Below are 26,424 nucleotides of genomic sequence, written 5' to 3' on the forward strand. Positions count from 1 at the left end.
CTGTGAAAGGCATATTTTTAGCATCACTTTTCTCATTATTATAGTAAACTGTACACTGTCTTTATGAGGTTGGACTTGATCACATTCCAAGATTTACTACCATAAAATGAACATTGGTTTTGAAAATAAATCTTGTAAATAATGTATCCTTCAGGAGAAATTCAATACTTTAAGGCACAATAAAATCATAAATTATGTTCTCAGTTTTCAAAAACAATAATTAGCAAAATATGAAAGATCTGCAACATTTTGTGCTCTAAATTTAGAAGTAATTTATTTTCAGATATATATTAGCAACACATTTAATTTTAAACTATAATTATAAACAATTTAAATTTAGTAAGCCACAGGATACATTTTAGAATAAGTCCTAACTGGTACCTTCTTTTCAAACAGTAAGCACTCTAAATAATTGCATATATTATTGAAGCTCTACTATCTACACAAGTTACATTCAAAATACATTTTCTTAAAACTCACGACCTAAACAAAAAGAATGTAAATTTACATGAGAATGGTAGAAAAATAATCTTCATACATTCAAACATGAAGTTACAACTTACGACTATTCCATAAGGAGTGTGCGTGTGTGTGTGTGTGTGCGTGTGCGTGTGTGTGTGTGTGTGTGGAGTTTTTTTGTTTTTGTTTTTTATTAACTGGAGTACACCTTTATGACACTTTTAAAAAGTCTAACTTTATTGAAATCCAAAGGACTTAATATTTGATGTTTATAACATTTATTAAGACAGAGATCTAAACTATAATGGAAGATGATCAAAATTTACTTTCTTATAAAGTTAATAGTAACATTTTAAATCTATGTAAAATAATTTCAGATATTACACTTAAGTTAAAAAATCCTGAGAGAGTGAATATTTGTCAACATTTTAAACATCATGACTTTTCCCCTAAGAGTATTGGGAGAATAGGTAATATTATTCAGCTTTAAGCAAAAGCAAAGGGCTGAAAAATATTTCAATGTCTTTTTGTTGTATCTTTATCAATGTTGAATTTTAAAAATCCTTTTGAAATTAAGTAGAAACATAATGGCTTTATATATTAATCGACTTTTGTCAAAATTTATGTAAAACTTATCAGTGCACAATATTATGTTTTTTATAGGAATCCATATCATTAGGCCAGAAACCACTTTTTCTTTAGTTGTCACCATCTAACCCCATTACATACCCCCATCTAAGTTACCGCACAAAAAGTAGCAAATACATGAAGTTGAGATAATCATCATTAATGTTTAAAAACCTAAACAAGGTATATTCCATTAAATGGACTTCTCACGCCTGGTGTTGCCTGACAGATATGTGATGTGCCAGTGGTTATATTATATTCCTCCTCCCATGCATGCACCTCCTGCTGAGACAGCAGCCTACAGAAGCTGACCCCACTGAGACCATCTTGTCTCTCTGACAAAGCTCCTTTTTAACTTCTTACTTACTGGTTACTTCCTGTGATGGAGGAAAACTTTAGCTCAGCTTGTGATAATTTCACAGGCCCTGAGGACCCTGACCCTAAATAGCCTCAAGGTCAGAAGTCAAGTCTTGTTCTGAAACATCTGTGTGCTTTATATTAAAGTGGAACAAAAGTAGAGAAATATTCACCAGTGTGTGACAAGAAGGACAGGCAAAACACGAGTGACACACTAGTCATCTGTTACTCTGGCATCTTAAGTTTATTTTAAAAACTGTCCAAAACTTACTTAAATTCCAAATATGATGTACAGAAGATTTTTATAAACTGTCTTAAAGTAAAAAAAAAAAGAGAGAGAGAGAATTGATGTGTTACAGAAATCTTAAATTTGATTAGTCTTACAGGCTTTCAGACATATTTTATTACTCTGCCAATAAAATATGTTTTAAGCCATTTAATGGTGTGCAAAGAAAACACAAGCTACATATATGAAAGCTGTGTGTGTGTGTGTGTGTGTGTGTGTGTGTGTGTGTGTGTGTAGGATTAAAAGAACTATTTAAAAGAAAACATTCACATTTTAAAAAGTTATCAGAACAGTTTGTTAGCTATCTTAATATTTCCATTATATATTAAAATAAATTCAATAGAGGTAAAAGGTACTTGAAATCATTTCTAAAAAGTAAAATCAATTGAAGAAATAAACAATTTAATTCATTTCGTGATCTTAAGAGAGCATGAGCATTTGAAAATTTATATCAGCAAAATTATTCTCTGGTGTCACCACCAGTTATATCTAAACTAGAAGCCTGGTGCACAAAAATTTGTGCACTGGCGGGGGGGGGGGTGTCCTCTCAGCCCAACCTGTGCCCCCTCACAGTCTGGGACCCCTCGGGAGATAACCACCTGCTGGCTTAGGCCTGCTCCCCTAGTGGCAGATGGCACGCCCGATCCCGCGGTGCCTGCCCCGTCTCCCCTGGTCACATATGGCAGGCCCGGATCCCGCGCTAGGGCGGGTGGAGGCTTGGGATTGTGCTGCCCCCCACCCCGCCCCGCACACGGCAGGCCTGGATCCTGCGCTGGGGCAGGCGACGGCTGGGGATCGTGCCGCTTGTGCAGGGCGGCGCAGCGGGATCTGCCTGCAGTATGCAAATTTAACGGCCATCTTTATTGGGTTAATTTGCATACTCTTCTAATTGGCTGATGAGCATAGTGAAGGTACGGTCAATTAGCATCTTTGTCTTTTATTAGTGTAGATCATGTGGGTAAGCAATAAGGTGTGGGGAAGTTAAAAAGCCATGGAAATATATCTAATTTCCATGAAAAGAGAAATACATAGCAAAGCTTAGAAACAAAAATTAAGACAACCAATGCTGTGCCTGTGTTCAATGTCCACTTGAGGCTACTGGATTTAAAATTATCAAATGGACTTTAATCAAATTAATCACTTTATTGTAGCACTGGTACCTTCCTGTGATGTAAGGGGTTATGGGCATAAAGGCACAAATTCTTCAGCAGTGTATTTTTAATACTGATTATATCTCATTAATCATTCACATTGGTACTTGTAATATTGCAGATAATACAGACAAAATTCAGAAATCTTGATCATTTTTTCTATCATGTACATATAATCTTAATTCAAAAATCAGATTATTTTGAAATGCAAATATTTTTGCACCCAACAGAATAATGGAAGCTTTCTGATAGTTTTAATTACGTAGATTCTGACCAAGTGCTAACTTGTAGAGATAAATCAGGTAAAGGTTATCAAAATATCAACCAATGGACACAGACCACAGACAATAGGGTGCTGAAGGCCTGGAATAGAGCAGGGCAGGGAAGGGGCTAGATGGGGGCTAATGGGGGAAATAAAGGGACATATGTAATACTTTCAACAATAAAGAATTATTTAAAAATAAAAATATTCCCAAATATTCAAAGGGTCTCTTGAAATTTTTAACACTTTACAGATATATGTGTGTGTGTGTGTGTGTATGTGTGTGTGTGTGTGTGTGTGTATATATATATATATGTCAATGATATACACATAAGACAGGAAATATAGATATCATAAAATGTATAGAAACTGGGGCTATAATGTATAAATTAAAAAGTTATGATTAGATAAGGAACAGGCAAAAAGCGTTCTGATTAGTATTTTAAAGCTCTGCCAAAATAAAATACTTAAGTATAGTCTTTTTAAACAGAATAAAATTATTTACTCAAAAGGCAGTATTTTCATCCACAATAAAGTGATTTAAAGCAATTATGCCAACAAAAAGGGAATGGAGGCGATAAACCTACAGAAAGTTTGGGGATTAAAACTAGAGTTAAACGTGCACTTACTAGTTCAACAAAAGCAAGTCCTCCATAGCTGTGAGCAACAAAAAATACATTTTCAGCTGCCGACTGGGCTATGAAATGGTCCCACACATAGATCGCATGTTCTTCAGGAGAACCATTTTCCTGTAAAAAAACAAATATCATATATGAAATACTGTATCTAATTACTATCAGAGTCATCAAAAATTAAGTTATGTGCTTGCTTATATAGCATAAGAAATAAGATGGTTATGGCTTATTCAAAATAATAACACAAAAGGACTACTTTAAAAATTCAAATTAGAAAATAAATTAGTATTATACTATTATTAAAATACTGCTAAACTTAACTGCTACTATAATCTTTTGAAACAAAATATTAAAATAAGTACATTGTTGAGAGAATAGTGCATTCTAGGTATATCTGAGATATTAAAATATATCTAAGGATATTCATTGCATAGCAGAAAATTATAGTGGTCTTATGATAAAACTGTAACACTAAAAAATTCAGGTATAATTCTTTATGTGTATCTGAAAATATTTATATTAAATTATTTGAACTATACATTTTTAAGTGTCTCTGTAAGCTGAAAATAAGCAGAAATCAGCAACAAATATTTTTCTATTTATATCATTTAAAATATACATTAAAAAAGAAATTTTTCATACAATTATTTTTCTAGAACTGGGAGAAATCTAAACATATAAACCCAAAGCCTTTCATATTTCCCTAAATTGTTAAACCTTAATGCATGTATGCATGCTGCTTTAATTCCAAAAGTTTTATAAGAACTTCATTTTCTTGTGTTTATTTCTATAACGGACACATATTGTGATAAAACCTGAATAATGTGAAAAGGAAAAAAACAAAACCTAAAGAGCTAAATAATACTGATTAGAAAGCAAACTGCTAAAAACTAAACATCATGAAAATGTTTTGTACAAATATTTCCGGGAAGCTTTAACACCAAAAGATAAATTCCCTAAGAAGGTCCATATGAATTGTTTCACTTGCCACCTAAAAGCTGTTGTTCCCTAATATCTATCTCTGCCCTAAATTTCTCTCGATAGCTGCAGACCAAGTCATTTCCTCTGGATGTCCCAAAGATAATTCAAACTCAACCAATTCAACACTAGGCTAACAACATCCTCTGTGAACCTATGTCACTGTTTTTGCTCCCCACCTCCAGCTGAATTCTGAGAATCATATTTTATTTCTCTCCTCCTCAAACTCCACATATAATCAATTATTAAAATGCTGTTGATTCTGTCCCCAATTGTCTCTTAACCCATCCACTTCTTGCCATTCTCATTTCCTCTGGCTTAGTTCAAGCCCTATCACTTCACACGTTGATGCTGGCAATGGTCTCCAGCCCACTTTCCCTGCTTCTAGAATTGGCCATTTAAATGCTCCTCTGTCTAGTTCTGTAGTGAGGACAACTTTTCAAAAATGCAATATGATCATGTTGCCACATTACTCACTTCCTGCTTAGAGCCCTTCAAAATTTCTTCATTACCCTCAGAATCAAGTTCAAACTCAGTATACATGACATTAAGACCTCTCATGATCTGGCTTCTGCCTTGAACTATGTCTTACTATTGCCCTGCAAAACACAATGATCCAAAAGACACCCATTTCCCACCATGAAAGACAACAGAGAACACTCTCTGTATTCCAACTGCAGGAAGCAACTTGCAGTAACCTATCTGCGCCATACTTTTCTTGTCTCTGGACTATTTCCTTTGTTTCCAAAGTGACACCTGTGCCATGCCCTCACTTCACTCACCTCCTTCACCTACATAACTACTACTTATCTTCAGAACTCAACTGAGGCATCACTTTCTATCAAAAGTCTCCCCAATTATCCCCCAGGATACGTAGTGTCCCACAATAACATTTGTGCATGCTCCCATTATTGCACTGAATGATTTCTATTGCTAATTGCTTGCTAGATTAGCAAATTCTTGAGACCAAGAGCTGTGTCTTGTTCATTAAATCTTAGGGTAATAAATGAAAAAAATATTTATCTTCAGGATGATTACTTACAACTTTGTAGTCATATACAGAAATACAAATTGTATTGGGAGAACAGGTCTAAATTCAGACAATCCAGACAAAACCCAGACACCTGGTCTTCATAGTTTTATCTCACAATGAAAGAAATGTATAGGGAATATAGTCAATAATATTGTGATAACTATGTGTGGTGACAGGTGGGTACTGGAAATATCGGGGAGGGTGGAGACAATTTGTGAAGTATATGACGTACACCTGAAACCAATACAAAATAATACTGAAAGTTAACTGTAATTGAAAAATAAAAAATGCAAAAAACCCATTTCCAATACCACCACCACCACCACCACCACCCCAAAAGAGAAAGAAATGTAAACACAAAACAGATGGAGTTTCTACATGCTATGGCTGGCAGAGCTAACACTCTTAAAAACCTGTGATGGTAATAAATTTCTTTTATGAATTGACAGAATAAAGACATATAGAAGGTTAGATTATTCTGTTCCCATGATACTCTGTACTGGAAGTGGATGTGTAAGGACAAGAAGAAGCAAGCCATGATCCTGCTCTTTAATGTGTTTGCAATTTCGTGAAGGTGTTACATAAAGATATAAGGGGCAGTAGTATCTGAGAAGTATTACATTCCCTACTCCTGACACCAAGTCCAATGGACACATTATAAATCCATATGATCTGACCTCAGTGAGGTTCTCCCCACTTTCTTCTCACAATCACCAATTCTTTGAGAACCTACCTGTCCCATCCTTTCCATTCCCACCTCAGTTTGGGTCCTCTTACAATAGATTCCTAAGTAGTCTAATTTCTTCTACTCTTTCCCTTTAATCCTGTCTTTCTAGCCTTTCTTCTCATTATTTCCTGAGACGTTATATAGGCTCCAGGAAAATTTGGTTTTCACATTAACAGTCTGTAAACGCTAGACAAAACTCTATCATGGAATTCAGTCTGAGATCTCACAGATAATGCAGCTCAGATAAGACAAAAACTAAAGGCAGAGAGCACTTTCAAGGCAGCATGTTCCATAATCCACATATATAAAGTGATAAAGACTATAAATGCTACTCGGGGTGGCAGCAGAGTGAATGGAAAGGGATAGAATGAGTCATTGCAACAGAAGAATTAGCAAAACTTTGTGACTCACAGCATATGAGGGAAACTGCCAAACAGGCCCAAATGACCCATCTATGACTAAAGGAGAGCTAAGAACAAACACTTCTTTCCACTGTTCACATATAAAGACTACTGTTTTCAGAGATTAGTATTATTGCTGATTCTTTTCTATACTATAGGGGAGACAACATCTGTTTAATAATGGCCTGTCAGCAGTAGCAAAAAGAAACCTCAAGTATTCATGTGCCCTAAGTACTTAAATATTTTCAGCACCACTCTAAGATCATTGCATTATTCATTAGTTTTAGGTTTTAAAAGCAAATTTTCTAAAAAGTTAAGAACTGATTGAAAAATGTCTACAATATCCACTTATGGGGTCATCTATAAGCGCAAGTAAATAATCTGGGCCACACTTGACAGCTACTGACCCTACAAAATACATGGTAGAAATGACAGGTTGCCTTTAGGGCAGCACCATTGGTGAGAGCCTCGCAGCAGTTCCAGTAGCAGCCCACATGGACTTCCAGGAGTTATGCCCTTTGGCCAGGGGGTGCTAGCTCAGCAATGAGGGAACCAGACTTAAAAGTCTTACAGCCCACAGAAGCCAATACCTCTTGCAACAACTCCATAGGCTTGGCTTCCCGGGTTCCTGCCTCTTTGGAACATGCCCAATTACAAGAATCACTACCCCCGGGGAAGATCAAAGCTATAGTATGTATAGTCTATATCTCCTTCTAATCCAGTTTACCGATCCAAAGTGATTTTCTACCATAGGCAATGTTGCCTACCAACCACTCACTTACAGTGGATGGTGTGGTATGCTTCCCAGATCTCCTTTTAGTTATATGGCACTCATTTCCTGAGCTGTGGGAGTATTGGCCCTGATTAGCTTTAACTGAGGCACTGACTAGGAATTGTTCTCACCCAAAGAAAGTTAAATTGTCTAAATTAACAGTCCCACTTCTGAGGCAACTTATATTCAATGACTGTTTGCAATGATGTGGATCTATAAGGATCCTATCTCTTGCCTCAAGAGCCATCCCAGATGCAGAGGTCAGCATAGATTTGGATGAGGCCTTTGTGGCGACTGTATGGCAGGGCAGTTCAGATCCTCCTTCGAAATTCCTCCTCCCCCCCCCGCCCCCCCCGCCCACTCCCTTACAAGTGAGGATCCCAGAAAACTCCCCAATGAACTTCCAGCATGCAACTTCGCCAAAATCTGTTACCTGGGAAACCCAATTTAAGACACTATCTTATCAGGTTACCAGCAACAGAGGTAGAAAGTTAACTGAAGGTCAGATTCTCATCTGACAGATGGGGAAAGGATTTTGCCAACCTTTGACACACAACATCTTACAAGAAATACACAGAAAGTATTTACATCTATTTGCATGCCTGTTTAAAACTACTGCAAAATATTGTTGGCTTATGTTTACCTGTCAGCTCTCCTATTAGTTATGGTAGGTTAAATTTATTCCTGTACTATTTCATTGGTTCTTCTCTATCCTGCTTTTTCTTTAATCTGCCAAGTCATTTCTCCTTCCTTCTAAAATATAAGGTTTTAAAACCAGATTTGGAGTTAGTTACTCTTTCGAATTCAAACTATAAATACAAGGCATTCTACAGGCATTTAATAAAGGACGAATGATGCCAGGTCTAATGGCAATGATACCATTGACAAAATATGAAGTGAGTTTCAAAAACCAAGACAAAGAAGTGTTAAACTCCATTTAGGAATCAAGCTTCTAGTAATCTGTAATGTGGCAATGATAGATGCTCAAAGATGTTCATCATTGTCTCAGTTATAAAAGCAAAAATCTGGATAAAGCTTAAATTCCAGTAATGCAAAAATAAATTTTAAGTAAATTATAGTTTATCTAAGGAAATATTATATAGGTATTCAATGAGTTTACAAAGTAAGACACGCAGTTCGTCTAATTTTATATGTGTTATAATTCACTACGTGAAAAGGCTTGAAAAAGACTAGAAGTCAAAAATATTAAAAACAGCTGAGCTGCCTACGGATTATGGGATTATGAATATTTTCTAATTTTAGCTTCTTTACATTTTTCTGAACTTTCCAAAATTCTACAAACGGCATGCTTTTTATAATAAAACAACTAACCAAAAAATCAAATCCTACGGGCTTCTTAGGGAGAATCAGCATCTGAGCAGCATCTCTGCACCTTCATGTACCAAATTCCAGTACCTGGTCTGAACCCACCACACATTTCCAAGGAGCATATCAAAAGGGCTGCTTCAAATAGGTTTAATTACGGGTAAGAATTGATAGCTAAAAGTTTGATAATAACTAAACAGAAAAGCCAAAAAAAATTAGAACACAGAGTGCGCAACAGCCCGAGATACCTGTTACTGCGCAATGTAAGAGTAGTACTGCTGTTAAAGCCCAACAACTGACAAGAACAGTAATGATCCTGAGTCATCAAAGGAAAGTTAATGATGCTATGTGAATTCCATTTTTTGAATTAATTAGTTTTATTCAAAAAATTTTTAAAAAATGATAAAGAACATAAACCTCAGTTATAAAAAACCTGGCTTCCATTCTGTGGCTATTTCCCAAGGCTTTCAAAAAATGATGGCTTTTTGCTATTCACAGTGTTTAAGAGAGCCAGATCCCCATATTTCTAAGATGTAACACATTATGCCAAATATTTACTGCCTCTGACAACAGTTAAGCACAATAACTGTAGCACAGGAATTAATATACCTGGAGTGGTTTTTAATATATATTTCTGACATACTACATTACTAAAATCACAGTTTTATAAATGAGGTGATGCTGTTCCAAGGTAAATTTGTGTCATTCCAACCCGCAGCCCACATTGTGTCCACAATCATTATTTATTTATAAACCATAATCCAGCAGGTGTATATTACCAGCAGTGTATTTTGAGACTAAACAGATTTCAACATGAAAGACTTTCTAATATGCCTCAATTACAGAAATGCAAACATACTAAATCTATTCTACAGGTTCTCCATGAATTTCACATTAGAGTTCATTTTGTATTGAGTAACTTCAAGCTGGATGATTTTAGAATATGCAAATGCACAAAGTGCATGAAAAGAAAATACGTAAATCCATTAATTAGCCTTTGCTGGTGGCAGAACGCATAGGACACTTAAACTGTGGAATTCAGCTGTATTTAGAGTACAGGTTGAATTTCCTGATGTACTCTTGCCATCATTAATCGTTAAATGCCAAATAGAATTGATGCAGTAACCAAAGCCTTATCAACTATGCCAGATTCTACTACATAGGCATTGCAAGGTCTGCATTTATGATGGACTACCTGTGCTGATAACACATGGAATTATCTAAACAACATTTGCATATTTGCGTAATTATTTCCTAAGGTTAATTAGCTCCTGTAAAGCACTTCGCCCTTTGAGACTGCTTACAGTGACAGGTTCACATATTTTCTGAACCATTGCCAAATCTGACAGATTTTCCTTTGGCTTACCTGTTGCTAGAAAGTTCTAAAATAAGTGTGTTCCTATAATACATGCTTTAAACTTATAACTGATGTTAGGCAAGGTAAAATAAAAATGTAATGGTTGTAAAAATGACCAATTTTAAAAATTAAACTTCAAGATTATTTTATTTTACTTCATATAATTCGTTCTGTAGTTATACTGGTAAGCATTATCTACTAAGAAAATATCTTTATGAATAAGAAAAATCCACTGTTTTTTACTTTAACACATACCTATGTCACTGATTTCAATTGTGTCATGTATGTCACACATACACACCCCACTCCACCAGCTACCTTATTTCAACCACTGAAAATATCATCTGAAGAAACAATAATATAAATATTTACCTTTTATGATAAAATTTACAAGTAAAAGTTGTTTCATTTAAAAAGCTAAGACTTTTCATTAAGCAAAATATAGCTCGATAAAATCCAAATGGAAGGTAGATATCCAAGGAAGATGAATTCATGAGGATGCAAAAATATAAGTTACCATCTTGCACACATAGGTATAAGACGAAATAACGTTTATATTTTTAGGAATTGGCCAGTAGGGTACTCTTCCCGAAGAAATGATACACAAATACCATATGGCCCTAATTCACAAAGACACACAGAAGGGAATTTATGCTTCAGCTTTAAACTTTTAGATTCTGCGATTTAAAACTCCTTTGTACATGAATAACACAGACATTAGTGTAGAAAAAATACATTCATAAGAACACTTGTGGTTAAAATATATTTTATAATGTTACATGAGTTGTAATGTAATTTTAATCCAGTAAAATAATTTGGTTTAAAATTTTCATTTTGGCATATTTTAAATGTGCTTTTACAAAGTGTGTGCATTTGTGTTTAATGATGATGAAAGGACCAGGAGTATATATGAATGCATAAAATCTGATGGTATAGCATACATATAATGAAAACATCTTCAAAAATAAAGAACCATTATTTGGTCTTTAGTATTAAATTGAACCATATAAAATTACACATATTAGATATTTTTAATCTTAAGATGGCAATTTTATAAGATTCAACTTAAACATAATGAAAATAGATAAAAGAATCTATAAACTGGAGCTATCTTGAAACTATAAATTTTCCCTATCTTTTAGGTATCAAAATATTATTGACAGCCATCATCTTGATGATAGATTCAAGTCTACAGTACTTGTCAATATGGCTATATTAATAATTACAAATTATTATGAACAGAACCCATTCATAATGAATATAACTGACATAGAATCAGTATTCAGACCCATATCAAACATATTTGAATTTCAGCTATTTCATGCCTAACATATCCAAAAGTAAACTCTGCATTACTTTCCAACTCCCCGGGGCCCGCGAAGCAGCGGAAAGCCTCACGGCCCTGGGGCCGGCGGAGCACGGCTCCGGGCTGGAGCCTGGCCAGAGCGCCGGGTTCCGGAGGAAAACCGGTGCCAGCAGCCAGGGGAAAGGAAGGCCTATTGCACGAATCTCTCTGTGCAACAGACCTCTGGTCTAACAATAATTGTCCTGCCCACACAAAAGCCTCGGCTCCTACAGTGTTCTCCCAAATTGGGGCAAGGAAAAGAGACACTCAACAGTCATTGGAAACTGTTACCCTCCAAGAAGGAAACACAATTATGGGCCTGGTGGTTCTCTTCCCTTGAAATCAATGCCAGGAGAGAGGAATTTGGGGGATCTGTGGCTACAAGTGCTGTCAGCCATCAACACTTAGAGGAGATGTGGAAATGACTGCTTCAGTCTTGTGGGGGTCAGGGTTGAAGCTACAGTAAAACTACAACCATCTTCTTATATAAAAACCCTGGGTGTAACATCACGACCCTAGGTGCGACCAACTGGAAGGAAGTCAGTCCTGCAGGGGTTGTCTTGGAAAAGGCTGCGTCCTCTTCCAGCTGTTTCCTGGAGCTGTTTCCCCGGAGGGCGAGGTTTCAGGCAGGGATCCGCCCTCGGAGCTGAGCTTGGAAGTACTGAGTCCTGGGTTGCCTTTCCAAGGGCCTCACCCTCCCAGAGCTGTTTCCCCTGAGGCCTGAGGGAAGAACCCACCCTCCGAATGCCAGGAGCGCCCAGGGGCAGTCAGTCCTGGGTTGCTTGCTGGGGGGGAGGTCACGGCATGGTAGAACTCTGGGTCTGGCCCAACAGGGGGCTTAGCCGGCCTTCAAACCAGACCCTGACAGTAGGGAGGCAGCCCTATTCCTCACAGAAGCTTGCTGTCAGTGGCCTGCCAGCCAGGAACCCCATTCACCTGCACTCCGGGCCCTGAAAGGAGGGAGGAGGGAGCCCCATTCCTCATGGAATCGACAGGTGGCCAGCTTGCTGTCAGGGGCCTGCCAGCTAGGAATCTTATTCACCTGCATATCTGTATAAAGTTTTAATACATTATATTAGAGGCCGTGGTGGTACTGTTTTACCCACAGCGTCTACAGGAATTGCTGCAAATTTACTTCTTAGTGGAAGCACCTTTCATTCCCAATATAAATTACCGATTCATTAAATGAAACTTCAATTTCTAGACTCGATATAAACAATGAAGTTGCTAAAACTATTAAAAAGGCCCAATTTCTCATTATTGATAAATGCACCATGGCATGCAGTCATGCTATAAACGCCATAGACAGATTACTAAGAGAAATTATGAGTCTGAATGTTGTATTTGGTGGGAAAGCTCTCCTTCTTGGAGGGGATTTTTGACAATGTCTCAGTATTGTACCACATGCTATGGGATTGGCCATAGTACAAACGAGTGTAAAGTACTGCAATGTTTGGGGATGTTTCAGAAAGTTGTCTCTTACAACAAATATGAGATCAGAGGATTCTGCTTATAGTTAATGGTTAGTAAAACTTGAAGATGGCAAACTTGATAGCAGTTTTCATTTAGGAATGGATATTATTGAAATCCCCTGTGAAATGATTTGTAATGGATCTATTATTGAAGCTACCTTTGGAAATACTGTATCTATAGATAATATTAAAAATATATCTAAACGGGCCAATTCTTTGTCCAAAAAATGAGCACGTTCAAAAATTAAATGAAGAAATTTTGGATATACTCGATGGAGATTTTCACACATATTTGAGTGATGATTCCATTGATTCCACAGATGATGCTGAAAAGGAAAATTTTCCCATCGAATTTCTTAGTAGTATTACTCCTTCAGGAATGCCGTGTCATAAATTAAAATTGAAAGTGGATGCAATCATCATGCTATTGAGAAATCTCAATAGTAAATGGGGTCTTTGTAATGGTACCAGATTTATTATCAAAAGATTACGTCCTAACATTAGTGAAGCTGAAGTATTAACAGGATCTGCAGAGGGAGAGGTTGTTCTGATTCCAAGAATTAATTTGTCCCCATCTGACACTGGTCTCCCATTTAAATTGGTTCTATGTTGGTTTCCCGTGATGCCAGCATTTGTGATGACTATTAATAAATCACAAGGACAAACTCTAGACAGAGTAGGCATATTCCTACCTGAACCCGTTTTCGCACATGGTCAGTTATAGGTTGCTTTCTCTCGAGTTTGAAGAGCATGTGATGTTACAGTTAAAGTTCTAAATACTTCATCACAAGGGAAATTAGTCAAGCACTCTAAAAGTGTTTTCACTCTTAATGTGGTGTACAGGGAGATATTAGAATAAGATTAATCACTTTATCAGTCATTGTTTGCATCACTGTTGTTTTTATATGTTTTTGTTGTTTTTATATCATGTTTTTGTCATTTTTATATCATGCCTCTGTTGTTGTTATATCCTTTTGTTACTGTTTATTTATTAATAAATTTATATATTATTTTCATATACATTTTACTAATTTCCTTTCATCTCTCACACCACTTCTATTATAGAGAAAGGGCAAATAGCAATATTAAAATATCTCTGCTAATTAATTCGCTTTAAAAAATATATATATTTTATTGATTTTTTACAGCGAGGAAGGGAGAGGGATAAAGAGTTAGAAACATCAATGAGAGAGAAACATCGATCAGCTGCCTCCTGCACACTCCCCACTGGGGATGTGCCCACAACCAAGGTACATGCCCTTGACCGGAATCGAACCCAGGACCCTTGAGTCCGCAGGCCGATGCTCTATCCACTGAGCCAAACCGGTTAGGGCAGGGGTTCTCAAACTACAGCCCGCGGGCCACATGCAAATACAAATTTTACTTCAAAATAGATATGTGCAGTGTGCATAGGAATTTGTTCATAGTTTTTTTTTAAACTATAGTCCGGCCCTCCAATGGTCTGAGGGACAGTGAACCGGCCCCCTGTTTAAAAAGTTTGAGGACCCCTCGGTTAGGGCAATTAATTTCCTTTTAATGTGTACAAATTTCGTGCACCAGGCTACTAGTTACTTCAATACTGAATAGAATAACACGTAACTTTCAGAGAACAAACTACTTCATTTCACAAAGAAGGTATATTTTTCATGTGAACCTGAACCATAGTATTTCAGAAATAGGCAAACTTTTTACTCCCCAAGGGCCATTTGGATATTTATAACATCATTCAAGTGCCATACAGAACCATCAACTTAAAAAGTAGCCTGCTATATTTGGTAAAACATTTAATTAACTCACCCCCAATGCCTTGGCAGTGCCTGACCAAATAATTTTGAGGGCCTTATACAGCCCGCAGGCCAGATGTTCCCCACTCCTGAATTTTACATAAGAAACACTCTGTTCCTTTTTCTTAAAGACCATTAGCCAATTGGTTCATTGCTACAAAGAGCAGGAAACGTTGGTTATGCTCATATAGAAGGAAGGATATTAAATATGTTTTAACAAGGCAGTATAAAGTAATTAGGATTACAGAGATGGAAACTGACTATCTAGATTTGAATTCTGGCTCTGCCATATACTAGCAATTTTCTTCAGTAAGTTTTTAAATCATTCTTTGCCTGTTCATCTGAACATATGTTGACACTGGGTCATCAAGAAAAGTGTAAATTATTTTTAGTATGTTCTATCTACAAAAGTGAGGCATTACATAGCATATTTTATAAAAATTTACGGAGGAGGAAGGGAGGTAACCTTCAGGGAAGCAGGTATTTCCTGGGGGCTTTGGGGAGCTTAGAATTTTGTGTAGCAGGACAATTATTGTTAGATATTAGTAAATCAAATGTAAATGCTTATGATTTGATATTTATGCTTTGTAAGACACATGGTAAGCAGACGGAAAGATTATTTACTTACAAATTATCAGAGACAACGTTCTCTCTCTCTCTCTCTCTCTCTCTCTCACAAACACACACACACACACACACACACACACACACACACACACTAGAAGACTTAAGTCCTTATCTAGACAGTGCCACTGAATGAGCTTTATGGCTTTGAGTGGTAACTAACCTATTGGATATTCATATTCCTCATTTATACAAGAAAGGTTAACCTGGGAGACTCTAAAATTATAACTTTTTTTCTCATAAAATAAAGCAAAAACTTTGAGAACAAAGAGAATCTGAGTTGCTATCCTATAGGGAGGTTGAACTGAGGAAAAATAAGAAGCCCAGCAAACAGCACATAATAGATGTTTAGTTTCTGTCAGGATATACTACAAAGTTGTAACTGATTTATATACTTGTTATAATTATTTACTTTGTCATAAACCAACTTCTGAAAACACCTTAAAATATACTAATAAATTTATAACAGTTTAAATGTATTATAATAGTATCTCTATGTATTGTAATAAGACCTAATTCATTCCAACATATGTGGATATTCTAAATTTGTGAAAAATAAAGACAAGGTAGCACTTCTAGAATTTCTTTATTAGAGGTCAATTTCATCTTATGATTTTAAATCTAGACATTAAGTTTGGCTTTCAACTGGTATTTTTAAACTACTGCTATTATAGGTTTGAATTAGAAATGATTTTACTTCAGTAAGACAGATTCCCAGGAATAGACCATTGGTTTGAAAGGCTTATGCATTTTTAATTTGATGTTAATAGACTGCTGTCTTACATTCCTATCATGCTGTGTGAGAGCAACCTTTTCTTTACATCTGGTCAACAACAGGTATTACAGTCGCTTCAAATTGTTGTCAATTAATAGTAGTAAATATAAGTACTTTGATATGCGTTTCCTTATTGATTGAGATGTTAAGAAACTACTAAAAAAAACAGGGCTTAGCACAATATGCCTTTTTCATGAAGTTTTGTCTATCTGTGTAGAAGTAAATTTATTGAAATAGTTTAACTTAAAATACCAAACACCTTTTAACTTGTCCCAATTAGTGTAAAAGATTTAAAGTATCTATTTTAGAATGTTTCTATCCTAAGAGATACATTTTGCATATTGCAAACCTAGATTTCTCACCATCAAAACAATTAAACTGAAAATTTAACACATTTGGTAAAATAAATTGTTATATATATATATATATTTTTAAATATATTTTATTGATTTTTTACAGAGAGGAAGGGAGAGGGATAGTTAGAAACATCAATGAGAGAGAAACATTGATCAGCTGCCTCCTGCACACCCCCTACTGGGGATGTGCCCACAACCAAGGTACATGCCCTTGACTGGAATCGAACCTGGGACCCTTCAGTCTGCAGGACGACGCTCTGTCCACTGAGTCAAACCGGTAAGGGCAAATTGTTATATTTTATCAGTAGTTCTGATTTTAAAACAAAGGCAAGTATTTTCTGTATTGCATCACAAACCCAAATGCAGAGAACAAATTTACCAGGATATTGTTAATATTTCCTATGTATAGCAAACAAGTTGTAATTTATTTATAAGCAAAATATAAGAAAAATAGACATTTATTTTTACATATTGAAAATGCATACACTAAAATATAAAATTCTTAATATAAAAATAAGGGCAGGTATGCTATTTTGTTATTAATTATTACAGTAATAACAGTGCTAGCATCTACAAGGGGTTACCACTTAGCTGCTCCTGATAAAGCACTTTACATGTGCTAATTCATGCGATCCTCAGAATAACACTATGAGGGAGGTACTATTATGGTTCCCACTGCATTGATAAAGGCACAGAGAGGTTCAGTACTTTAAGTTTAATGCCAGACTAGAGCAAAGGACGTTTGAGTTGTAAATCCCTACTTTTAACTTGTGAGTTACCCTAACTCTCCCTCTGATCTGCTATTCTCCATAGTGCCTTGCAAACTGATTTGTACAACAGCTTTCGGTTTAACTTGCACTTAAATGCTTTAGAAGAAATGTAATTTAAAACAGTCTGAATACTTTTCTATAAGAATTGAAGGGCAGTCATTTAACTTCTATTTGCAACATGATGAAATCATTGAAACTAAATTACCAAATTGAAAAAAAGAGATCAATTAGTATGTCCAATCAAGAAATTCTAAACTTTTTAGCTTGCTTCCTCTTTGGAGACTAAGTATTATTTCCTTGTTCTCTCTGGCATCACTAGTCAAACCACATACACTTTCTCTGGAAAATATGTAATTTTTTGAGACTAAATCCACAAGTGACAAATTCTATAAATTGGAGTGACATCATGTAATAAAGTATGACTATCAGATTGTTAACACACAAAATTTTAAATTGAAAAGATGAATGATAAAGTAAAAACTGTAGTCATTTGAGTAAACTAGGTAATCTCAATTTAGAATCACAGAACAAAAGGATTCAACAAATTCTCATAGACTACAAATATTATCCGGGCTAGACTGTCACCTGGTGACCTTGCTGGCATCTAACTCCTAACTCCTCTAACAGTATTTGGAAGTGCATTGTTTCAAATCAATAACTAATTAACAAAGTACAAAAGAAGTTGCACTGTTTCCTTAGCTCCTTGTTAAAAATGGCTTTTGGCAGCACATGGCAGAAAGGTCGCTTTTATGACATCTCCAGGAGCCTTTCAACACCCTGCCTCTGTCAGATTAAATTACTTTTAGCAATTGTCATAAGTTAAAACAGAAGCACATTTGTTACAGCAGGCTGTCATAATGACATGGTGAGTAGTTGTTTTGATATGAATTTCTTCCACTGACCTCCTATCATATCTTAATGTTTGTGGTTGACCTAACTGGAAAATTGGGAGCACGTCTTAACTCAGAAAGCACAGGCCAAACCTTGGGGGTCTTGGGACAAGACACCAACAAATAATTGAAAAAAACAATTTCCACAGATACTTTGAAAAGCAGAGGCTATAAAACAAAGGAATGTGTAACTTGGAAATAAAATTTAAGACAAAGTTATTCTTAACACAAAAATACATTTTTATCCATCTGCATTCATAGCTGTCAGATTTACAATGATGGCACACCTAGATGCATGCATCTGATGAATGAAGTATATTATTTTATTAAAAGTTACTTTCTTCTTTCACTGTGTTGTACAACTGAAACTAATATGATGCTCTACATCAATCACACTTTAATAAAAAAACAAAAAATTTCTGCAAAAAATACAGAATGTAAGAAAAATTAAATTTTCTATTGTGTTCATAAACATGAGTTATGGAATTACCATTATACTGAACCAAAGGAAACATGTAATATTTACTATAGGAAATATTAAAAAAAATCTTAAAATGTAAATCTTAGTAAATAAGAGATATATGTCTTTATTGGCTGAACAGGCTCTGTTTAAAGCATCATAACTTTATAAAATTAATTACTAATAATTTCTAATCAAATAATATTCTTTCTAAATCTGTATTAGAATAGAATATAAGAAAACTCTCATAATTGAGGATTATAATCCTATCTAATTAAGAGGGAATATGCAAATTGACTATCATGCCGTCACAAAGATGGCGGCGCCCACAGTGGAGGCAGAGTTTCTGTAACACAATATGGCTGTGTCACAGCAGAAGCCGAGTTCCTGTAACGAACCTTAACAAGCAATCAGCAGGGACCTGAGGCTGTATGGTGCTGGGCTGGGGCAGGGGACCTGAGACTGCGCCCCTCCCCCGGTGGGGCTTGACAAGGGTAGGGCCAGGCAGGTCTGGATCTTGCCCAAGGGAGTGGGGCTGGCTGGGTGTGGGTCTCGCGTAATTTTGAGGCCGCGGGTGGGCAGGGACTTGACTCTGGGTCCCGCAGCGTGCCCCAGACTCTGACAGGAAGAAGATTTTCATATACATTTTACTAATTTTCTTTCATCTCTGACACTTCTGTTATAGAGAAAGGGCAAATAGCAATATTAAAATATTTCTTCTAATTAATCCCCTTCTAATGTGCACACATTTCGTGCACCAGACCACTAGTCTATATATATATATATATATATATATATATATATATATATATATATAAAAGCCTAAGCAACCGTTTGACCATTTGACTGGTAGCTATGATACACACTGACCACCAGGGGGCAGACACTCCACACACAGGCATGGAAACATGGAACAGACTGATGAATCTCAGAGGGAAGGGAGGAGGAGGAGGGTGGGAAGATATTAACCAAAGATCTTATATGCATACTAGAGGCCCAGTGCACGGATTCATGCACTGGTGGAGTCCCTTGGCCTGGCCTGCAGGGATCGGGCTGAAATCGGGCCTGTGCCCTCTCGCAATCTGGGACCTCTTGGGGGATATCGGAGAGCTGGTTTCGGGCCTCTACTACTTATATAAATCCAGTAATAGATAAGATACCATTTTGAACAGTGATTGACATATGTGAATTTTTGTCCCAAAGGTAAAATATTTTTATATTTTATTTTTTCCTATTGCTATAAATCTACTTTTTTTTTTTTTTTTAATTTTTTAAAATTTAAGAGAACTTCATAGAAGCTGAAAAAAATACTAGGTGAAAACAAGGCCAGCACAAAAGGACAAAGAAAATGAAAAGGCATGACATTTTTCAAGAAATCCTAACCCCATGAAAACAGTGATAAGAGCAGCTAACATTTTTCATGGACTTACTCTGAATTAGATATTGTATTAAATGCTTAATATGTTCTAATTCATTTAATCTTCATGATACCCCGGGCAGTAGCTACTATTATCTCCTTTTTACAGATAAGGCAACTGATACTTAGAGAGTTTAAGTCAATTGCCCAACCTAATCCAGCTAGTGGAGTTTCTTTGACTTCAGATCCCATAATCTTAAATTAACCCTACAGTACTTTTTATGTAAACACACACATACACACACATGCTCTGTTTAAACTCCTATAACGTTATAAAATCAATTACTAACACACATGTATGCATTACACACATACAAGTATGTGTGTATGTGTGTGTGTATAAGAACAACCAACTCTTTCTAGTTGTAAAAATAGACCTTAGGCCTGAAAATGACCTTCAGATGTTCTAATTCACATTATACCTGAGGAAAAAGCCAGTTTCTTATCCAATTTGTATCTGGAGAACAGTATTTATAACCAGAGCTTCCAGTGCAGCTGGGAGGGGCCATGAAGACAGCCAGCAAGAAGTGGGGAAGCATGTGGGCATTTGTGAGGTGGGCAGTAACTGACCTGCTCAAGTATCTGATGGGATCTTTCCTATGACCAACTGCTATGAACAGCAGAGGGCCTGTAGGCACTTTGAGGGCCAGGAAAGCTAGTTCCTCTTGCTTAGATCATGTCATTGAGTCTTCTGCTCCTGGAATTGACTATGACTTTGCCTCTATTATTTTTCTGAGAACTACGATCTAAAAATAAAAATTTTTGGCTCTTTTAGGAGTAATTATGATTATTTGCAAATGTTGATTATTTTTGCTATATAGCAGAATGGTCAAGATTAATACTATGTACATTTGTCATTCGGAGTCAATATGGACCTCCCCTGCCCCCCCGCGCCCCCCAAACCACCATACACTAGCCTTAGTAATTAACTGGGCAAAATGTTCCCTCAAGATAAGTGTTGTGAAGGTAACTGCACAGTGGTAAGAAAGTTCCCATTTAAATAATTTTAATTCCATTGTTTACAACACATTTTTAAAATTAAATTAATACATTTTAGATTAATTGTGTTTGTGGTTAAATATTAGGGGTGCTAAATTCTTGAGTATTATTTTTCCTCCAGGAATATATTCTGTAGCACTGAAAGATAAATACTAAACAGAGTAGAATTCACTCGTTTTGTCAGATGATCTCAATGAAGTATTTTTATATTTCAGAGAATGTTGTAGACAGGATACAACTGACTGATAAAATAGAAACTGGTATTCCTTTGCCTTATTGAGACAAATGGAAAAATCTTAGTAAAGTAGCTCATTTTAAGGATGGTAGAAGAGGTTATTTAAATAAGAATCATTTCTTTATTTCATGGAATCATAAAAGTTTAGAAATTATGACCTTCCACTTATTTCCATACCTGTCCATTTTACAGAAGAGCCCCAGAGGTTCATTATTTCTCAATGGTCACTGTGTAATTTCATTGGTTAAAATTTCACTTCTCACAAAGGTATGAACATGAACACATCTTACATTTCATTTTAAAAATAAATCTTTAAAGTGACTTCAACTACCTTACTTCTTGATTCTCATTACAACCCAATGGAGTAGATAGGTCCTGGGAGACCTCTTACATTCCTTCCTTTTCTTTAAACCTCATTTAATCAAGTAGCACATCCTGCTCATTGGTCATCTTAACACTATTTTTAAATTGACACCCAAACTACTTCTAAAGTCCACTATTTCAATTGTCTAAGAAATAAAATTAAGCACATATGCATTGGCAAGTGATAGAATAAAAAGATTGGCAGTGAGAGCTGATAGTTACATAGGTATTTTATAAAGCCAAATATTTATTATAAATATAATTATCAGCCCACTTGCAAATATAAAATAATTATTCTAGAAAAAGAAACGCCATACTGTAAAAAAGTATAATCCTATAACATAATGTTTATGTTAATAATGATAAAGATGGGAGGAAGGGAGAGAAAGGAGAGAGATAGTCGTGGTGATAGTATAATAGGGCTAAATTTCTAACCTTAAATTGCAGTGTAGGAAAGGAGAGAATAGGAAATTAAAACAAGGGCTATTACTACATTGAGGCACTGGAGATACAAATGCACAATAAAATGTCAAAAATTAAGTTGGAATGACACTGGCAAGTGTAGACAGGTCTTTGAAAGTTCAGAACAATACTCAGAAACAAAGCAAGAATGTAAGAGTTCAACCTATGTTAAAGATAGCACTTCAGTGGAAAAAGAATTTTATTTTTAATGGTGTTAGGACAACTGATTAACTGTTTGGAAAAAATTTAAAGGAGATATAGCTAATAATAAACATAAGAACAAATTTCTAGTGAGTAAAACACTTAAATACCATTGAAGAAAGGATGGTCTTTTGAATAAACAGGTTTAGTATAATTATCAACATGGAAGAAAATGAAACTGATTCACACTTCATTTCAAACATAAAAATCAATTCTAGATAGAACGTAAACTTAACTGTGCAAGTAAAAATTCTAAAGGACATAAAAGAACATATAGGAGGACATATTTGTGACTTCAGATAAGAACTTTTCAAACAAGGTATTAATGAGTAAACCATACAGAATAAAATTTTATTATATTAAAATTAGGAATATTCTCAAAAGATTTCTAAAGAGTGAAAAGAAGCTGAAACCGGTTTGGCTCAGTGGATAGAGCGTCGGCCTGCGGACTGAAAGGTCCCAGGTTCGATTCCGGTCAAGGGCATGTACCTGGGTTGCGGGCACATCCCTGGTGGGGGGTGTGCAGGAGGCATCTGATCGATGTTTCTCTCTCATCGATGTTTCTAACTCTCTATCTCTCTCCCTTTCTCTCTGTAAAAAAACTCAATAAAATATATTAAAAAAAAAAAAAAAAAAAGAGTGAAAAGAAAAACCAGAGTGGAGGAGTGATCTATAATATGCAAATAACATCTACAAGTCAGTAAGAATAAAAACAGTAACAAAATAGGCACAAACAAGCTATTCATAGATGAGGAAACATAGATGACAAACTAAAAATGAAAAGATTGCCGAAACCGGTTTGGCTCAGTGGATAGAGCGTCGGCTTGCGGACTGAAAGGTCCCAGGTTCGATTCCGGTCAAGGGCATGTACCTTGGTTGCGGGCACATCCCCAGTAGGAGATGTGCAGGAGGCGGCTGATCGATGTTTCTCTCTCATCGATGTTTCTGACTCTCTATCTCTCTCCCTTCCTCTCTGTAAACAAAAATCAATAAAATATATATAAAAAAAAAATAAAAAAATAAAAATGAAAAGATACATAACCACATTAATAATTAAAAATACAAACTAAAACAACAATGAGCCCTAGCTGGTTTTGCTCAGTGGATAGAGCGTCAGCCTGCAGACTGAAGCGTCCCAGGTTCAATTCTAGTAAGGGCACATGCCCGGGTTGCGGGCTCAATCCCCAGTAGGGGGCATGCAGGAGGCAGCCAATCAATGATTCTCTCTCATCATTGATGTTTCTTTCTATCTTTCTGTCTCCCTCACCCTTCTTCTCTGAAGTCAATAAAAATATTTTTTTTTTAAAAAAAATTACAATGAGATGCCATATAATAGTCTCCAGACTGACAAAAATCTTTTAAGTCAGATAACACAAAGATTTGTGAATGATGTGAAGCAAAGGGCATGGACATATGACTGAACAGAATAATTCATACAACTACTTTCAGAAATAATTTGATATTAACCAGTGAAGTTTTAACCCAGTAATTCTATACTTTAGTACAGAATATAGGATTCTTACAGATGAGCACCAGGAGGTACATGAAGATGTTCATTAGAAGCTTAGATTGTAATAGCAAGAACCTGAAAATACAGCACCAATGTCCATCAATAGTAAAGTGGATAAGTAAATAAATATCATGAAGAAGAATAAAGGAATTATTGCTAAGCATATAAATGGATGTTGTGCTAAAAAAATAAATCCCACAAAGCAAATAAATACGGTAAAAGCAAAAGACAAAACCAAATAATAAGTATATTTATAAAAAATATTTATTTAGTAAATTAAAATGAAAAGCAAAGGAACACTAATTCTCTAGCATGTGCCTGGAGGAGGTTTTCTAAGATACTGTTAAGATTTTACTCTCTATTTATTAAGTTGTGTAGGTATTCTAATGTTCATCTTATTATTTTTAAACTTCACGTTTGTTGTATACTTCATAATAAACATTTAAAATAGTTATCCTATATAATAAAAGGGTAATATGCAAATTGACCCTAATGGCGGTATGACGGAGAATGACCAGTTGCTATGACGTGCACTGACCACCAGGGGGCATAATCCCATGCAGGAGCTGCCCCCTGGTGGTCAGTGCACTCCCACAGGGGTAGCTCCGCTCAGCCACAAGCTGGGCTGACAGCTGCGAGCACAACTGTGGTGGCGGGAGCCACTCCCGCCTCCTCGGCAGTGCTAAGGATGTCCTCCTGTGGTTTAGGCCCATCCCTCATGGGCCTATGTCAGCAGGTGGACATCTCCCGAAGGGTCCTGGACTGCAAGAGGGCACAGGCTGGGCTGAAGCACTCTCCCCATCAAGTGCACAAATTTTCGTGCACCGACCTTCTAGTATATTAATAAAATAATTAAAAGACTGGATAAAAATATACGTGAAAACTGAGTACAGGGCCAGGTACATCGCCAGATATTGGGATGAGGAATATGATATACCACACGCTACGTTAAATATTCACTTTCATTTTCTTCACATATTGTGAACCCAATTACAGAAAGATTTATAATAGTTATGTTAAAATGAACACAATCAACAACTGAACTCCAGTTGTGGTTCAGATATATAACAAGCAACTAAACAAAAATCACTGTATTGGTTTTGAAAATCAACATATTCTTTAGGTATTACTTTTTATAAATCAGTAATTTTATTTCTGTGCCTTTTCTTTTCCCTTTACTTGTTTTCCTGAACTTCAACTGTCCTCTTTTAGTTCTGATAACTTAAGATATATTTTAGGCATCACATCCTCCAGGAAATTTTCCATGGATCTTCTACTCCCACCCCATGACCATGCCCCCAACCTAAGTACTATTGTCAATCTAGTACATCTCTCCCTTATTGCGTCCCTATGGTAAAGATCATGTCTTGCTGATCCTCGTATCCCAAGTGATTAGCACAGTGCTGTTTAATACTTAAGTAAATGTTTAACAACTTATTGGTTGAGGTATTTTTTTTTAACTTCTCTAAAAATATCATTTGGTTAGCTAACTAACAATGGAATCATAAACTTACCAAGGACAATTAGTCAAGTTTGATGTAGACTCTTTTTGGCAGTAATAAAAGCATAATATGCTAATTAGACCGGACATCCTTCTGGACAAAGCCAGGGCTGTGAGGGAAGCCCAGGTCCCGGGTGCCTGCTGGCAGCCAGAGGGAAGCCTGGGTCCTGGGTGTTGGAGGGAAGCCCGGGTCCTGGGTGCCAGAGAGAAGCAGTGCCGGCAGCCGGAGGAAGGAAAGCCTACTCTTGCACACATTTTGTGCATCAGGCCTCTAGTAAAATATAAGTTACACCAATCTGCTCAGAGGCCATTGTTTAGTACTGATGCTATATTTAGTCACATCATTAATGTCACCCTCTTCTGAGTCTATTCTAGATTCCCAATCAAATCAAGCACATTTAAGTGTATTTAATCTAATAATGTACATAAGGTAACACAAAACAAAAGATATTACCCAAATCACTGGATTTATAATATAGTTATAAAATTTCTCTTATTTAGAAAAACATACTCTTTTGATCATAAATAATCCAGTTATATGTAACTAGAGGCCGTTGCACAAATTTGTGCATAGGTGGGGTCCCTCGGCATGGCCTGGAGGGATTGGGCCAAAAGCAGCAGTCGAACGCTACTTGCTGCTCCTGCCTGCCGCTCCCACTCATACCGGCCCCACTGCGCCTGCTGCGGGCTTGCGCCCAGTCAGTCCTGACTGGGAGAGGCTCCCACATCCACAGCGGTGCTTGGCAGCCGTGAGCCCTGCATCTGGTGCCCATTCTAAGGGGAATAGGGGAGGCTGGAACACAATCGGCCCTCCGGCTGGGCAGTGGGACACCTTGGCGGCCTGGGATCCAGATCCATCCTGCTAACATTTGTGGCAGTTGTCGAGAAC

At 36.4% G+C, this 26,424-nt stretch overlaps 1 protein-coding gene across 15 annotated transcripts in view; it reads right to left on the bottom strand.

Moving 5' to 3' along the window:
• Positions 1 to 26,424, bottom strand: part of FAM172A (family with sequence similarity 172 member A) — a 382,386-nt gene that overhangs the window by 179,734 nt on the left and 176,228 nt on the right. For all 15 annotated transcript variants that reach the window (XM_036309836.1, XM_036309830.1, XM_036309823.1 and 12 more), the window contains one exon: positions 3,772 to 3,891. In XM_036309836.1, coding sequence (XP_036165729.1) covers positions 3,772 to 3,891 — 120 coding nt within the window. The remainder of the gene's footprint in view (positions 1 to 3,771; positions 3,892 to 26,424) is intronic.

This window comes from Myotis myotis, unplaced genomic scaffold (genome assembly GCF_014108235.1).
Source record: "Myotis myotis isolate mMyoMyo1 unplaced genomic scaffold, mMyoMyo1.p scaffold_m19_p_5, whole genome shotgun sequence".
Taxonomy (NCBI): Eukaryota; Metazoa; Chordata; class Mammalia; order Chiroptera; family Vespertilionidae; genus Myotis; species Myotis myotis.